The following is a 19,198-nucleotide window of genomic DNA, read 5'->3' as shown; positions in this document are numbered from 1 at the left end:
CACCAATATGAACTCTCAAGGAAAGGTCTATTGTATGCAACCTTACCCTGCATTGTAAGTGGTTGTTTTCACGACTTGAACCTATGACTACTAGATCACATGGCAACAACTATACCGTTATACCAAGGCTCCCCTTCTAAATAGCCTCACTAAAGCATTTGAAAATAAAATCCTGAACAACAATGACAATGATGAGAAGAACCGTAATGGTTCATTTATCTACAATCACAAAGAAAGATCTATCTAATGGACAAAATAATATGCACAAAGGCATAGCACCATAGTTGAATTGCATCACCAACCATAACAAGTTGAAGGCATAAGTGCCAAATAATAAAACTTCCAAATTAATGAACAAATCATCATACTCTTTAATAGTAATAAATAAAGGCATCTTATTTAGAAGCATTCAAAGTGATAAGATGCACATAGCATGTGGCTTTCTAATTCCATGAATGAAGACCTAACTAGAAATAATTGGTTTATCTATGTTATGTTGCATTGCTTTAAACTAAACTGAAAACACAGAATAAAAGTAGAAAAAGTACCTTATGATGAGGATAATCCAATACAATATGTTCTTCTAAAAACTTAAGAATGTCCTCATCAACCCCAGTCTGCGAAAAAGAACATAAGAGCACCAACAACAAGTCATCTTATGTAAGAATTAAGCATAGATGATAACATTTCATAACAATAAGTAGCAGATCAGAATTAGAATGTTTCGAGGAAGAGGTGAAGTTGTTCACACTTTCCCTTAAGAAGCAAAAAAGAAAATGGCATTTGATCAGGCAGAAAATATAAAACATAAACCATAATTGGGAAAGCATTAATGTAGTTATACAAATAAAATACAAACATAATACCAGGAGTGTTGACACTTAAAAAGGTAAAAAAATTGCCTAACTACTGCAACAAGTTAGTACAAATGAACTGACAAGAAAATACTCTACCCTTCAAATCACACCATGGAAATGGCCGAATGTACTAAAGAAAAAGTAATCTACATCAAAGTTCGAAATCAAGATTTGAATCCCCAACCAAAACAAGATGTATAGTGAATGTTGGATGTTGTTGTGGGTGGTGTGACAAATCATAGAAGAAGAGCAGAGAAGAACTGGGAAAGAGGTGAAACGTATGTGGAGAGGGCAAGAAGGACAACATGTCAAGTCAACATTGGAAATGTCCTAGAGGAAACCTGAATCCATATTGGAAGACAGGCACAAAGATAAAAAGCACGGAGACAGCACAGAGGAAGGCTGGAATCAATGCTGATAGATAGCATAGAGATGGTAGAAGCTCTCTTCGTGTTCTCCAAAAGCTCGCCTCATGTTTGATTCAGCCATAAAGCTCGCCTCATGTTCAATTCAATGTTGGAGAATGGTTCCGTTGTATTGAGCTGTTTCGCATGCCAGTCAATTAGTGGAACAAGAAGTTTCACCCATGCCAACCAGCAAGGAACAAGCTTGTAATCCATGATCTAGATTCTATATATCGATTATAATTGATATAATAGCAAAAGTAGTAAGAACAGTGAAAAATTGACAGGATTGTTCTGACATGGATTGCATCCAACAGAAGAAAATTTAACAACTAACAGACTGCATAAAAATGCACAAAAGTCAAAACAATTAGACAGGATTGTTCTTACATGTGCAATCAGACGAGCAAGCAATGGAAGGCATGCTTGACTAGATCCTGTGACATGGATTTTCTTATAATCTTCAATAATCCGTGTAACTGCCAACCTGTGCAGATTGGTTTTCTGTTCATCTATCAATTCAAATAGAGGTGGATGTGCAATCAAATTATGAAAATTCTCTTCAGGACCCAATGAGTTAATATCAGCAGATACAAATTCATCGGATTCTGGCAGATTAACATCATCATTAGCAGTAACATCTGATGGCGTAGATGCTGCCAGCTGTTCTTCAACAGCTTGTTCACTAGTTGAGCTAGCTGGGGTATGGACATCTGAGGTTTGCTCCAAAGCCATGTCCTGATCCTCTGAAGTTTCTAATGATTGCATTTTGCCCATTCCCTTAGTATCCGGTATTTCAAAAGGCTCCACCTCAGTTTTAGAAGCCAATGGCATAGAAGATTGTTCAGCAATGATGGCTTCTGCAGTAGGAACAGCTTTACTAGAGTCCTGAGATGGCCCAGGCTGCACATCACTACTACTCTCTGAGTTTAAGGGTGCAGAGTGTAGACTTCCAACTGGCCCTGGCCGACGTGGATCAAGACGACGAGGATCCTATAGATGAATAGAATATTAGTGAATCAACTATCAAGTTTCCAGATCTTGCCTAACAACAAACAGAACAAGGAAAATATCAATACAAAGAATAGAAGATAATTATACCCTCCTGGGATCCCTCCTAACTTCAGCAGCAAGGTTAGATACCGGAGACGTATCAGGAGTGCCAACTCCATTTGCCCCAACAGCATTGGATGCCAATTCAGGAGATAATGAAGGAATTGGCACAGAAACACTTGTTGTGGTTGGCACGACCTGTGAAGAAAAACTGGAAGAGGGAATCTCTTCATTTAATGGTGCATTATTGTGCCAGACCGATACTACCATTAAGTTCTTAGGTAGATGCTTCATAGTTTCTATAACTATATCGGCCATAAGGTCAGCATGAATATTAGAGACAAGAAGCTCAAGAGATTCAGCCCCTCTTTTCCCCTCAGCCAGGAGAGCACCAATCATTGAAATCATCTTTGCAGCAGCTGATGAGTCACCATCCACTAGAGAAGTGCTTGATGAATAATCACCATTTCCATCATCATTATCATCTGGCAAAGCAGATGTCATTTGTGTAGACTGTGCCATGTTTGATGGTACCTCAAATCGTATTCTCTTAGAAGGCAACTCCTCAAAAGGAGCATCACTAGGGAGTCGTGATATCTTGCTCCTAATCTGATCCCCAATTTGGAAATCTTGAACAGCTGGTGACTCTCCCTAGAACAAATAAAGAATAGAATAAATCTTTCTAATATCCATATCAATTATGATTTAGTTGATGAAGGCAGAACTATTTTCATTACCTTATTGGATCGAATTTCATGGGATACACGGTCCATAGTTCTCGACATTCGCTCAACTTGACGTACAATTTGATCAACTGATTCACCCGGGATTATTGCATGCAGTGCTCTGATTATCTTCTCTTTTGACTGAATTTAACAGAATAAATAGATTATGGAAAAGTTCAATGAATATTTGTAAAATGAAGATCTATAACAATCTGAACATCAACCAGGGACAAATCCGCTTATCCAATTATTTAGCTGTATGGTAAGAAAGACTATAAATAACTTAGAACAGGATGTACCTTAATATAAAAAGGGAAAAAAAAACACATCAATACACAAGGAATAAGCACAGGACTTTACCTCAGTGAAAAATGGGTGATTGCACCGTAGAAATCCTACAAAAGCAGTCCTCAGAGAGTATCGTATACTTGAAGCATGACCTCCTTTTTGGGATTCAAAATTAGGATTCAAAGAAATCAAAGCAGAGAGAATAACTTTGTATCGAAGAGGTCTTCTCTTTACAATTGTTGCAAGACTGCCAAACATTAAAAAAAAATGTTCAAGAAAAATTTCAAGTACAGAACTCCATTAGCATCGCACAAACAAGAAGACTTGGGGAAAAAACTACCAATAAAGGAATATATATACACTGACGTAAATGAAACTTTAAAAGCATGGTTAAATAAGAGTAAAAATGACCATTAAACAAAATTGATTAGTAAAAGTCTCTAGATGCAAACTGAAATCGTTAATCTCTTTGATGACTTACAAAAAGTATTAGACGGCAGACTTAGAAACAAATTTAAACACTGGACAATTAGGTTCACTAAATCATTTGATTGTCCCATCATGTCACAGATTGGTACTTGTCTTCAGGAACAGAGAGAATAGGAATGAGATCAGAGATTTATGAGTGTTAATTCATGAATAGGGATGTGAAAATGGTCAGCTCTGTACAAGGACCCAAATGAAGCTGTGTTTCTGTTGCTCTTTGGTTATCCCTCCCAAACCATTTAAGACCCTGGAGGTTATATCTCGATCTAGAACTCTTTAACCCTATGTTTCCACACTTGATGATGTGATATGTTTATCATCTAGATCCATTTGTAGGTCGCCTTGGAGTGATTGCTGTCTGAAGGCAAGTCCATAACCAATCACAAATCAAATATGTCATAACAACAACAACAACAAAGCTTTATCCCACTATCACATAAAGACTACAAAATCAAATATGCCATAACCACACAAATTTTAAACACATCCACACACCTTAGTAATTAATACTTATCAAGCCCTAGCATGAAATGCCACTATGGTATCACCAAGGTTCAAAATCTCAAACTCCAAACTTTCGGGTTTTCACTATAACGATATTGCTTTAGTATGTTTCGACAAGGTATTGATAAAGAATTGAAAGATAAAGGAGAAAGGAGATGAAAAGAACACAACTATATTCCTAACCTCGAACTTTTTGTCTCATCTGAAATTATACAATTTTGATGTTGTATTGTATAATAAGTGCTACAAAAAATAACAAATATTATTTTAATTCATCTTAATGTGTTCTGTAGCATGTAAAGAGTTGTTAAATGTAACAATGACACAATACTCATGAGCATAATTGATACAGCGACACGGGATAAATTATTTGTGAGTTGTGACTATCATGTAGTATCGAGTTCATGTAATATCGAATTTCAATAACTTACCAAACGATACATTCTACCATATCGCCCAACACGATACAAAATTTCAAACCAAGGTTTTCACTACTTTTGCATTCTAAGTTTATCCTCTCATGAGTCATCATTGCCCTTAAATTCTTCTAAGATGTTGCAAGTTTGTTGTAACTACAACAATTATATCAAGTTATACAAATAGGATGTACGCAGTTTCTTAATTAACTTTTGAAAATTGGGAGAGCTCATTAAAATAGAATGAAAAGATGGTGACAAGATGACTGCCGAGGTAGTCCTTGATGGCTGGAGTAGTTCTCACTTCTCAGGACAAGCAGAACATAGGGTCAAACTTTTCCCACAAAGAAAGTAAAGATGATATTTCTCAAACTTTTATCGCATATGGTCAATAAGTCAAAGAGTTTTAATGGAAAAGAATGCAGAATCACAAAAAAATTATGCCTCAAATTTCACAAGTTGACTTTTCATTGGACAACAAAAAATAGACACTTAAAAATTATGATTCTTGAGAATGAAAAACATAATAAACATGATGTCCAACACCTAACGAGTATAGTCATTACTTAACAAGTAAGAATGAATAGTTGTTGAGACCCTTAATGCAAAGAGAAACAAAACTATAGGTTGCATTCCATTCCAACCATACATCTTTGCTTCTTCTTTTCTTGTTCCCAAAGTAAAGGGACCCGTATTCATCGAGTGGCTGGAATTTAGACAAAAGCAAGAAAAATGTATCGAGTTTGGAATATCAATTGAATAAGCCTAGATTGAATAAGCCTAGAGAAGATGCTAGCGATAAGAAGATGTATTAGAGGAAAGCAATTTGCATTCAGATTACAGAACATAGGCAGAATAAGTTAATTGTCGCAAACAAACCATTTTAGGGTTTTCCAAATGTTATAACTGATGATTAAGAAAGGGCAGCCCGGTGCACGAAGTTCCTACAAATGCAGGGTCCCAGAGAAGGGTCGGACCACATTGAGTCAATTATATTCTCCGCTCAAAACCCGTGATCTCAAGGTCAAATGTTATAACTGATGATTAAATGTAAAAACTTGCTCTCGAAAACAGATCAAGGAATTAGGTTTAAACAGCATGCAGTAAAAATATTATGTGGTTGTATATGTAAGTAGACTATTTCATATACTCTTTAATATCTCCCTCTTCACTGAATTATAAAGATAAAAAAAATGATTTGGTTTGGGTAACTAATGTTTTTATGAAAACTACTACCCAATGGTAATATTTGATGAAACTCGGTGGATACATGTAGCAATGCCATATTGGAGCATTGTATGTCATGTTGAAAGTTCATTGATCAATCACATGGTTCATACAACCAAGGCTCAAAATCTCGAACCATGTCGAAATTTCGGTCTTTAATTGGAACGAGGAACATACTGTTTTAATATCATAGCAACATTTCAGTATATGATGCCGGTAGAAAATTAGATGTGGAAGGAGGAAAGAGATAAAGAAAAAGAAGAAGACAAGACAACTATATTCTTAAATTCAAACTCTATTTTCTGAAGTGGTACATTTTGACATTATCTTATATGGAAATAAGTTATAAAAAATATAACAATATTATTTCAATTCATTTAAATCTACGTTTCAACATGTCAAGGGGTGTGAAGTATTGACATGAAACAATATTGATTGACATAATTAACATAATGACACAGGAGACATTGTTTGTGCCGAATTGTATCGAATTGTGGTAATTGATGCAACTATTTCACTCGGCATGGTATGAAATTTCAAACCATGCATACAACCAGTTTGATAAATCAGGTATTCAAAGGACATTAAAAATTAATGGTTTATACATTATCAAAAAAATTCACGATCTGTTCTCTTTAAGTAAATGCAAACTCATTCAATACAGAAAGTCAAGTCAGATATCTCAAGTTACAACATTACTAAACAATGTATTGCAGAAGGAATACACTACATCGCAATCTTTCATCCTTCAGTTCAAACCCATGATTATCCATCACAACTGTCCATAATATCATTGATTGTCTAAAGTATTATGTTGTCTATCTACTTACCCAGCATTCATTCAAAACTATATTATCGTTCGAGCATAAATGTACTCGCATCAAAAGGACAAAAAGAATAATTAAATTCAAAATTTAGATGAGCAACAAACACTTACTGCCAGCAATCATGAGTATGTCTTGTCACACCAATATACAAATTCCATAAACAGAATGAAATATAATTTTTGCAGGATTTGAATATATCATTCGTGACAGCAGTCGGTATAAACATAAGACAGTGTGGATACAATACTGATATAACTCTTACATGTTAATTACAGCAATGACAAAAGAACCACAGAAGGTATTAGCCGACAGCAAAACATCAAGAAGAAAGTCAAGAGCTCTATCTGCTTCAGTTTCCAGAACAGCTGGATTGAGAATTGAATTATTGCTTGACAAATGTGAAACATTAAATCTCATGAATTTTCCTGAGAAACATATTGAAAGAATATCCTTGTATCAGTACCAAACATTACAGATTTCCTCGTGAATTTTTACAAAGAAGAGAACCAAGAAAAGTTGGAAATGGAATGTAGATGAATGCAGAATCTGACAAGTTACCTTCAGTAGAAGATACTCCATTATCCTCACAAGGTGTAAAATACAAAATACAAGCTTCTATAAATTTTAGAGCAGGCATCTTGATTCCAATAGATCCAGGCTACAAGAAAAATGACCAAGAAGTGTCAATCAAAAGAAATTCCAGTAGGATATTATCACACAAAAAGGAGAGAAGAAAGAATGGGGAAAAAAAGGGAAATAGTAAGAGTATTAATTCCAATTATCAAATTCAGTGGTGCATTAGGCAATGTAACATGTATTCTTTGATGAAGCAAAATTAATTAAGTTCAATGAAAACTCACATGATCTTAAAAATCTAGATGCTAGTAAACATGTGCATTTAAATTGAATCAAAAGGAAATTGCCAAGTATTATGTAAAAACATTGACTTCCATAATTCAAAAGAATAGCTCAGGAGAGTTCAGAAATAGAAGGATACCTCCATCAAAATTGCAGAGACTGAGTCCTTGAATCTGACCATCCAAGACCATAGCTCTTCAAGCCAATGCTCAATTTTACCAGAACCATGCAACTGGAAAGTAGTGAAACAGTGTCAATGATAAAAGTATGAATAAGGAAAATAGGAAATAAAAAACAAACTAACAAATTTATCATAAATTGCAATAGAGCAGAGAAAGAAGATGAAAACTAGCAAAAGCCTCCAAAAAATGGTAAATGATGTTCTCAAATACTCAAAACACAATTAAAAACTAAAGAATAATAAAAAAGAAAAAACTTTCACCATTGTATAATCAAATGGTGCAAAAGATTGTTCCAGTAGTTGATATGTATGCCTTCAGTTAAAATTGATATGTTGAATAGCATTATGCCATAAGTGCAAAACGATCAGAAGGTAACAGCTAGTAAATATACACTCTAGCAACATTTCAACACTGTTAATGTCAACCTTCAGCATGAATGGAAAAGGTGAAGGGATGCATTAGCCTCTAAATATAAAACTATGTCATGAGCATTGTAAAACTATGTCAACAATCTCATGAACATTGACATGTTATTCACTATAATTGTCATAAAGCCAGGCCAGTACTAGATATCGCCAGCAAAAGTCTCACATAGACTTCAAGCAAGACCCTAAATACTTTGGACTCCCAGTTTATTGTTGTTGTATTTTGTTATAGGCACCCACTTTGTGCAACGGAATGCATCTGGTAATTTGTTCCTAATATCAAGGATTGAAAAACTAAGTAAAAGCCCATCTACAAGATAGGTAATAGTCATGATCCATTTCTATGCTAGAGCAATGTCTGCCATGTACCAATAACACAATTCTGTAGGTCAATCAGATGCAAGTGGGTAGATGTAAATCACACTTGCCAAACGCCATTATTGATAACCTAAACAGCCTATGTAATTTACTCCAAACTGACATACTACGTACACTAGAAAATGATTTAAGAGCCAGAAACACAAGAATTTTTATTGAAAAAAAAAGTTACGAATTGGCACATAGTTGTAGTAGTCAATAATCCATATTGAAGAAGAAATATAACTGCATACTATGATCAGACTCAGTTTCATTCCTTGTGGCATCAATAGGAATTTAACAATTGCAACCAAAAACACAGAATAAACAGAAATATTTATTAAATATCAAAAAGGTAGATGTACTAGGGAAGAAGTCATATTATATGTGTTGATCATGGAAACAAAATAGTCATCGACTCCCAAAAGAACATTAGATGAAGCAGTATGTGGTTGACCCACAACATAGCACATGCACAATATGCGAAGGCATATGCAGTCAACATTAGAATATTAAAAAATATTTGTATCGATATCTGAAAGTATTTGCCTCTTACAAAATAACTTTTAAGTTAGCTTACAAGTTAAAAACTACTTAACAAGGTAGCTCCAGTTTTAAAGTTAATTTGGTTTAGTTAAATTTGTGTTAAGAAAAACCAAGTAAATTTTAAACTACATGTGTTGATTGCCTATCTATATGTGGTTGATTTGCTTACATGATCATTTATGTGGCTTGAACAGGGACATTTTAGATCATGACAATTTCAACTTGTAATCAATGTTCTGTCTCAAGATTAGATATACTTACTCCACATTTGGTTTAAGTAAATAAAAAGTCATAACAACATTGGTTAACAAAGGAATTACAACACTAGCTATTTGATGACACAATATTTGGTATTCCATTTTTAAAAAAAAAAACTGTATTATCAGAAACTGCTCAGTACCAACAATCCTTTTCCACACAAAATCACAGATTTTAACCTACAGCTGGTTCAGCATTGCTGAAACTTCCAGGTCTTAAAACAGTGACTACTGTCATAAGAAACTAGATAAACAGATTACTTTCAACCTAAGTTCCAAATATTGACAAAAGCATTCTACTAAGTAACCTACACCAACATCAACACGAAGTTGTTTCTCCTTTCAATAAGGAAGGCAACTTTGGAGAACAATAAGGTTATTAATTCGAGTATCTTTCTATATACCCTGCATTATGCTCAAAAGTTTAAGCAGTTAAGGAAATAAATCTATACTGACACTCGCCCTTGTGCGTGATAGGGTGACTTAGACTGGCCTAAGTCCAACATTACATATATTCTAGACAGCCAAAATAAGAACTCTTGCACTAAATAGCATGATGAAGTTATAACACAAACCTTTTACCATAATAACAAGAACACACAATGATTAGAGTATGCTTGATATTTTTTCATGGCACAGAAGCACTTATTCAATTTAAAAAGAAAATAAGATGAAAAAACAGATGCCACTTATTCCAGGCTTTATCTAATAGTAGTAAGAGGTCCAACACTTTCAAAGGATAATAATCTAGTAGAATCATTATGAAACTCAACAGTTGAGAAGGATCCAAGAAGCAATTGCAAACCATTAAAAATAGTTTCTTATGACTTAACTAATGGAATCTAAATTGAGATTGCAGAATATGTAAATAAGCACAGAACTTTCATATTAGAAAAGACAGCCCCAAATTATAGGATCTGCACAAAGATCAAGGAACTGGTATGTTCTAGGCATGCGAGAGCAAAGCTTCAATTTTTGTAACAAAACTAAAACATAAGCAGTTAAAGTGATAAAACCTAAAAAAAATATCAACAGAAAATTCTAATCATGGAACAAACAACAACAATACTTTTTTATTGTCCAGTCAACAAAACTAGAGGGCCTCAATTTTCTTTTGAATCTGAATTCCAAATTGCATGAAGATATAAATTTATTGAGAGATTGAATTACTGCATTTTGTGGATTCAGGAAATTGCAAAACACTACATCAAGTGTAAGGAGATTTACACACACGCAAAGCCACTGATTCAAAGTGCAAGCATGCTAGAGTTATATCTAATACCCTCCCTCCTCACTGTTATCATTATGAATTAAAGTGAAACCCTGATTCTTCTGGTGAAGCAACTATCGACTAATATTAGGAAATAGTCTTATCTTATAACAAGTTCAATGACAAAATCAACGACATTATGAAGTCTAAACTTGTAATGCATGTATTCAATGACAAAATGTATTGATTCTCATGCTCAACATCATTTAGGTGTATCCCTCAGTAAATGACTATCAATATTAGATGATTGTGTAGTCATTTTGAAGTTGTATATAGGATAATTTGTAGAATCACAATTTCACTTCTCTTTATGATGACTTGCAATGCCCCATAAAAGCATAAAAGGGAAAAAACAAAAAGATTAGTGGGATTGGCATGATAAAACATCAGCTTTTAGTGGTCAAAGAATTTGGTGTAGAATGAATATAGAAATATGTCAACTAGCAACAACGTTGTTTCAAGAATAATGTTCAAATCATGGTTCCAAAGAACAGTCTAAGATTATGATTCTAAAGAGCCATCTAAGTAGGGAACAACTTTGCCTAGTGAACAAGCAGTCCCCTTTAAGCAGTTGTTCGAAAAAGTAGTCTAAGCAGTACAAAGGCGAAGTTTATGAGGGTTCATTAAGTTTATTTTAACTTTTTTGATAGTTTTTCTCCACCTAGAGAGACTAGACTTAGATTGTGATAAAGATTCATGACACTTGTTATCATATTATAGCATAACACTAATTTAACTTTCTTGTTTATTTTGTCATATTGTTATATGCTTTCTTGCATTGTGCCAATATAGAATTATGAATTTATATTTATGATAACTTGTTTGATTGGATACACATTGTTATATACTTATATGTTTTGTGTAACTATGTTCATAGCCATGTGAAATATTATATGTTTCGTTGTTATGCGTTCACTTATTGGCGTTGTTTACTTGTCATTGTAAACTTATTTCGATTTTGATTGACTAATCCACTTCATTATATCAATCTATTTTATTTTAAAATTATTTAAAATAAGGATAGCCTAGGCCTCCACCTTGACACTATGTAGTGAGTCAAACGCCTACTGCTTGAAACTGCTTGTAAAAGTCGTGGTTGAGATACAACAATGTATCTTTTTAAAATGTAACACTCACATAGACTTGATGGTCAGCCAACCTTTCTTCAGTCAAATTCCAAGACAAATAATCTCATCACAAATGTGGTAGCAAACACATACTGGATGGAAGCATAAAATTAGACAAGGAGTGACCATCTAATAATCAAGTGTTATTACCAAAACAACAAAGATGGTTCAAATTTACATGAACAATTTCGTAAGATTCTAGTAGTAGTATAATTGTTCTACAAATAGCACCTGGAGTGCAATTTCTTCTAAAACAGCACCAAACAAAGCCGTCCCACTAGAAATTGACTGTTTAACAACAAACAAATCTGGATGTCTCAAAGTTGTCAACAGGTTTGGCATCAGAACAGTTAACTCTTCTGACACTTTGGAACCTAGATCCTTCAACAGCCTGTCAAATTCAACTAACTTGTTAGTACCTAAAAGAGTAAGAAAATTGAATTGAGAATTCAAATAGTAAATTGCTATTTCTTCAAAACGTCAAACTGAAAGACAAACAAAGTACATTAAGGTGATTGCAATACCACTCTTGTTGCAATGGCAACACATTCATTGGCTGGCAAATCAAATATCAAAACTTGACATGCTAAACAAACCACAATAGAATTCTCAATTGCATCAACTTCAAAACAAGCAATTAATTAATTGGCTGACAAACATCATGGAAACTTGGAAAATTTTCTTGCAACCAGTATAGCCTTTACTAAATCAGTCACACGATCAACCAGCAATGTATAAGAGGCAGCAAATCTATGGTTTCAACAAGTAAAATAAACTCTAGGGCAACCCAAAAAACATACATGGAACAGAATTTGGTTCAACTAAGGTCCCAACAATATATTTTCACTTGAGCAGTTAAATTTGAATTATGTAAAAGCATATAGCCACAGATTCAGGATACAAGATTCATGTAGACTCCAATTAGTTAGAACTCACGGGTTGTTATTCTTGTTATTGAACCTATGAATCAGAACCTCATTAAGACAAGGTCTAGATATGGCTAATGCACCAGGACTTTCCTTCCAAGACCTTGCCACTAAATTCACCTCAAATAATTCCATTTTATTACAAAAAATGGATAAATAGAATGTAGAAGAATTGGGCAATTTGTGAAAATGTTTAAGTTGACATATCCAATATCCAATATTCTCCCATGATCAGCAACACAGCAAATATAATTCGACGTGGCGTTTGTGTGTGTGTGTATCAAAATAAATGGATCTAAACTTCTTGAATGTAACTTTAGAGCAAAACTTAGGTTGTTAGGGAAGGGAAACACCAAATAAAACTACACATATGCATCACATCAAGAAGTTATTTTAGGGGATAAATAGGTATGAAAGGGTTCAAAAGTAATATATTTTTCTATCATGACAACCAGATTTCGGCCACAATCCCTAGAGTTTTTTCAACAATTTAATCATTACCCACGGCTTCAAACCGAAATCCGATTATAGACACTCACAGAGTACCGTGGACAAAAAATAAACAAAAGGGGAAACCGCGACATCTTACTCGATAGCTCTAAGGGAATCTCTGGCCACCGCAACACCGATTTCGGGCAGGGCATCCCGTCCCTCAACTGAAGCCTCAAAACCTTCGGCCATCCCACCACCGTCTTCGGTGGCCATGGGTGGTACGCACCGAGCCTCAAAATAGAACCCTAAAACGGTTCCACCGACGGAAGGGGACACGGTGTGGCTGCCGCTTCGTCGGGCGGCTTCTAGGGTTTGGCCGCGTCGATCGATGTCAAGGTGGTTCGGCTTTCCCCCGTGGAGGAAGAAGAAGGGCCAGCGAGGGAGATATGGATCGCGTGGGGAAGGAGAAGGCAAGAGAGGGAGAATGGCGGAAGGCGAAGATGGGACGGGTCTTTAAATTGGCGGAGGCGGAGGCCGAGCGATTGGGACTGGGTTCAATCCGTGGGTATTCTTGCAGGCTCGTCCAGTTATCCAGTTGCGTTTTGTATAAAGTAAAATCTATAAAAAAAATTAAAGCAACAGTCTTTTTATAAAAAAAATTTAAAAAAATAGATACATAAGACCATTATTTAATGGAGATGCCTAAATAAAGTCATATAATAATTTTCATATAAATTATAATTTTAAAAAAATATTAAAAGAAATTTAAAATAAAGTATATAAATTTTTTAAAACTAGTATATGACTTACAAATTATATAAATTTAATAGATACTATAAAATATAAAAGTAACTCATCCCAAATAGTTTTTAGATTTTCTTAGATTGTTTCTTTTTTTTAATTTCTTAATTGAAGTTTTAGCTACTGAGCTCTAGTACTACATCTTTGGCAAGGCATCTTGGGCGGTGTGAGGTCAATGTTTGACATTATTGTTCACCAATATCTATTAGTTCATAAACTAATTGTTTATGTTACCTCATCTCATGCATAGTTGTACCTATGTTCGACAAAGCCAGAAACGAGTAATTAAAAAATGACCTTTTTTTTGTGATAAATAATTATAAAGTTCAGTTTATAAATAATAAATACACTAAAGTTCAGTTTGCATATTATTTTTTATGTCACATTCAACTACGGTTTATAAACATATTTTCTGTATTTTATGAAAAGATATCAACATTTTTTATAATGCAAATTTGAGTTAATCATTCTCCAAAAATATATATTATATTAAAAGACTAATTGGGATGAAACTATATCGAAAATTAAGAACCTAGACAACCAGATTTTATTGCTACTTCAATCAAACATCAAGTTGTATGCACGTCCAGAAAAAATATATATATAATATTGTAATAATAATATCATGTTAAAAAATAACTTTATTAATAAAACAGTAAATATTTTTTGAAAAATAATAAAGTTTAATTGGACATATGCAACTTACAGTGAAAAAAAAAAACTTATCCAAGACTGCGATGGCCACGACACTACAGCAATGGCCAAGACAATCAAAGCTGAGACCAATGCAGTGGCTGCAAGCAATAGCAAGGCGGCATGCGGCAGCCACTGCGCATTAGGTCACAGTTCGTACGAACCACCGACATAGGGTGTGACAGCCACCACGCTGCATGATTACGTCATGCAAGCGAATGTCGGCCGCCAGTCCACATCACATGGGATAACCATTGAGAGGATTGCCACAATTACAAAGTTAATGTTAGTATTAGCCCTAGTACTAATTATGACATGATTGTAAAGGACTCCTTTTATATCATATTTCATTACTAATAAAAGGTAAAATTGGTCATTATATTTATTTCAGTTCAGTGTCGAATGAATAAGTATAGTAATGTCCTAGGGTAGTAGGTTCTAGTCTACAATATATCAATTTATTGAATTGATAGTGAGACATTGTAGATATACATAGAACACTATTCTTAATTATTCCTAGTCAAGTATTAATATACAAGGATAATATTAATGCGATGAGACTAGTATGTAGGTCAACGGATGACTTAATCTCACAAGTCATGAATATGAGATACCAGGTTGACACATGGGTATATATTAGAGAATTTATACTGAATGACCCACCATGAGAATGTTTCATGGATCATTATATGAGTGTTATAACATTCTCATGTGACTATTAGTATCAATAGTCCTTAGACTTAAAGTAACTACGGTTCTCTACATAAGGTGTTATATACTTTGGTATCGGCAAACGTCACATACAACAAGGTGGACTATACAGCCGATCACTGGGTATGCAATAACTTATGCGGAAGAATGTGAGTGATATAGATGAGATCTATCCCTTCCATACGACGGAAGTGATATCTATAGACCCCTTGATTTGTAGGACACAAGAGAGCATAGTCATGCTCAAATAAGTCAATATGTGATATTGAGCTTATTTAATTAAGTGTGTCTACTTAGAAATCAAGAAACACAAAGATTGATAAGAGAATGACACGTTCTATGTCTCATTGATCAATCTAGATATTAAGAATAGAATAGCCAAGTCATACAAGATAATAGATATGGAAATGTTATATTGAATCTCGACATTCTCGTCACTTGGGTAACAATGATGTCTTACTAGATGTCATTCATTGCTTATGTATTTAAATATTGATTTGGATACATTTCCAACATTATGAAAATCTATTGGGTCACACACAAAGAACAAGTAGATTTGGAGATATATTAATTGGATTAAGTCTAATATGAATTTGACTTATTGAGTTAGACTCAATTGGATCCAATTATTAGATTGAGTATAATTCAAACTAGACTCATTGAGTCAATTCGAATTAATGAAATAGTGATTCATTGAATTTGAAATTCCATGAGAATCAATGAGTGGGTGAACTTGAATTCACCATGGAAGATGAAAGGTTAATTTCGAAAATGATCATTTCAAATGTTGATTTGAATTCTAGAAGGAAAACAAAAAGACTCTTCATGAAAGATAACTAGTCAATTCATGAAAGAGATTAAGAGGCTCTTCATAAATTGAATTCATGAAGGAAGATCAAAAGACACAAGGACTTTTGATATTCCATGAGAGTACCAAAGGCGTGATTCATTGATTTTCGGCCATAACTTAAAGTGAACAAAGGTGTTCATTTTTGGTCTTCTTCTCTTCTTCTTCCTCCACCAAAACCTCCTTTCTTGGTTGCTTATACAACCTTAGGTGGTTTTCTTCTCCACTTCGTGAGTTTATGAGACAAATGAAGGCTTGTTTGTGTGGATACCGTAGAGGTGTGACCGCTTGATCACACTGAGATCTATATCTAAAGAAACGTTGCCGCCAGGATTGTGAAGGGCATGCAGCAAAGGTATAACCCTCTAATTAAGCTTAGTATATGATAGTTTTTCCTTCGCATGGATCTTTTGAAGAGGATCTAGTAAAATTTTCACTGTGCTTTTCGTGTGTTTAGCGCACTAGATCCCTACAGTTAAAACTCAAGAACTACTTAAGATCAGTAACCTTCAAAAACAATAGAAAACTTAAAGGTAATTAGGTTAGGTAATATTGAACCTAAGTTGAATTTTATTATTCATAAAATTTGCTTATTAATAAATTTGATTTCAATTTACTTAATATTAGTCAATTGTGTGATATTGGATATATAATAGAATTTCACTTTAACGAATGTTTAATTAAAGGCTTTGATATAGCTTTAAAAAAATTGACAAAACAACATCTATACCATTAATCTGCTTAGCTCCTCACTTAAGTGTCTTTTGACACAGTAAGAGGAAATTTAGTTGTGGTACAATAGACTACCTTACACTCACTTTAGAAATGTATCAAGATTAAGTAAGAATGACTAGCCATTAAAAAAATCGTAAAACAAAGTTTGTAATATTTGTCAACAAGGAAAACAAACTAAATCAACAAATAAACTAACTAATCAACATTGAACAAGTTCAATTCATGAACTACTATAATTAGAATTATTGATACACATGGAACTAAGCCATTAAATGGTAATCAATATTGTTTAGTAATAATTAATGACTTCTTTAGGTTTATATGGGTAAAATTTCTAAAACATAAAGATGGAATATTTGACTAATTTATTAAGTTATGCAAATTAGTAGAAAATGAAAAAGACATAAAGATTAAAAGAATTAGAAGTGAGCATGGAGGAGAATTTGAAAATTATATATAGGTTTAATAAATATTGTCTAAAAAATAGATACCATCATGAGTTTTTAAGTCCAAAAGCACATCAATAAAATGGAATTATAGAAAGAAAAATAAAACATTATCGGAAGTGGAACGAACCATGCTAAATAATGTTCAATTACCTAATTAATTTTGGACCAACACAATAAGTACATTATGTTATATACAAAATAGAGTTATAATTAATAAAACTCAAAATAAAACACCATATGAATTTTATGATCATAAAATTCCATCATTAAAATATTTATTAATTTTTTTGTGTAAAGCACATATATTAAACATTAAGGATTATCTAGGAAAATTCACAGCTAAGTCAAATGAAGATATTTTTATTGGATATTCAACAACTAGTAGAATATATAATAAAAATACATTTAAAGTTGGCAAACCCACTAATGTGACTTTTGATGAAGATAATAACACTAAAAAAAATCTGAATTACATTAAGAAATAAGCTTTAATGAACTAACCAATAGCTTAGGGGGAGACTTAAGGGAAACAAGAAACAATCTAGATGAAATAAGGTAAAAACAAAATTAACAAGAAGAAGAAGACTATAATCAAATTATAAAAACATCTAGGATCAACCCAAGTTATCCAACTGATCAAATATTGGGTGATCTCAATCAAGGAGTTAGAGCAAGATCACTTTATAGAAATACAAGTCAAGTTGCACTAATATCAACTCTTGAATCCAAAATTATAGATGAAGCATTGCTTGATCTTAATTGAATAATAGCAACGCAAGAAAGAACTAATTCAATTTAAACAAAGTCATGTCTGAGACCTAATACCTCTAACAAAAGACAAAGCTATTATAGATACTAAAAGAATTTTCTAAAATAAATTAGATGATAAAAGAAATGTCATGAGAAATAAAGCGCTCATTTAGTAGCTTGAGATTTTAGTCAAGTAGAAGACCTAAATTATGATAAAATCTATACATCAGTAGCTAGACTTGAATCTATTAAATTGTTGTAAGCTTATGCAACACATAAACGATTCAAGTTATATCAAATGGACATTAAGTTTACATTCTTAAATGGTTTTATAAAAAAAAAGTATATGTAGGTAAATCACTTGGATTTAAAGACTTAGAATATCCTAACCATGTATTCAAATTGAAAAAGATATTATATGGATTAAAATAAGTACCTAGAGCCTAGTATGAAAGGTTATTAACTTACTTAATATCAAAAATTTTCAAACTGTTGATACAGTTAGCACCAATGGTCAAACTTAGGTTTTGATAAATAATAAATGGATTAAAAGTAAATATTATGTTTGTCTAACCTCATTACCGAGTGTGTAGAAATTGACGGATCTAGAGGACCTGATAACTGACACAAAGTTCAAATAGGTCAAGGTATGACCTGATATCTGACAAGAAGTCTAACTGGGTCAGCATGACCTAACAGTTGCTGAAGTCCAGTTGGATCTGTGGACTTGACAATTGGCAGGAAGTCCTGGTGAATCAAGAGACAAGTCAAGTGACTGCAAATGTTAAGTGAAGGTAAGTTATTAGAAGAGAGTGATTTAATGAGGATGAGTCCCAGTGGGGCTATAGGCGTGATCTAGCTTAGAGTCATTTTGGATGTCTAAGCTGAGATTATAACTAGATCCTGGTCTTAGAAAGATATGATCTAATTAATAATTATTTTATAAATATACTAACTTTTTTTATAAGTTATTTGTTTGTTATTAGACTAACATAAACCTGCAGGATTGAATGACAAAAATTAGCCTAAAATGAACAATGTCTGA

At 33.4% G+C, this 19,198-nt stretch overlaps 1 protein-coding gene across 2 annotated transcripts in view; it reads right to left on the bottom strand.

Moving 5' to 3' along the window:
* LOC122045524 (symplekin-like) overlaps window positions 1–13,735 on the bottom strand; it is a 44,707-nt gene extending 30,972 nt beyond the window's left edge. For both annotated transcript variants that reach the window (XM_042605774.1, XM_042605775.1), the window contains exons 1-10: window positions 13,325–13,735; window positions 12,041–12,200; window positions 7,785–7,877; window positions 7,346–7,445; window positions 7,050–7,212; window positions 3,400–3,574; window positions 3,052–3,180; window positions 2,363–2,965; window positions 1,652–2,254; window positions 549–617 (exon numbers count right to left, since the gene is read on the bottom strand). In XM_042605774.1, the coding sequence (XP_042461708.1) occupies window positions 549–617; window positions 1,652–2,254; window positions 2,363–2,965; window positions 3,052–3,180; window positions 3,400–3,574; window positions 7,050–7,212; window positions 7,346–7,445; window positions 7,785–7,877; window positions 12,041–12,200; window positions 13,325–13,440 (2,211 nt within the window). In that variant the 5' untranslated portion in view covers window positions 13,441–13,735. The remainder of the gene's footprint in view (window positions 1–548; window positions 618–1,651; window positions 2,255–2,362; window positions 2,966–3,051; window positions 3,181–3,399; window positions 3,575–7,049; window positions 7,213–7,345; window positions 7,446–7,784; window positions 7,878–12,040; window positions 12,201–13,324) is intronic.
* Between the last annotated feature and the right edge of the window lie 5,463 nt (window positions 13,736–19,198).

This window comes from Zingiber officinale, chromosome 2B, assembly GCF_018446385.1.
Source record: "Zingiber officinale cultivar Zhangliang chromosome 2B, Zo_v1.1, whole genome shotgun sequence".
Lineage (NCBI taxonomy): Eukaryota > Viridiplantae > Streptophyta > Magnoliopsida > Zingiberales > Zingiberaceae > Zingiber > Zingiber officinale.
Note: the sequence above shows the minus strand (reverse complement) of the source record. Positions and strands in the feature narration are given on the sequence as shown.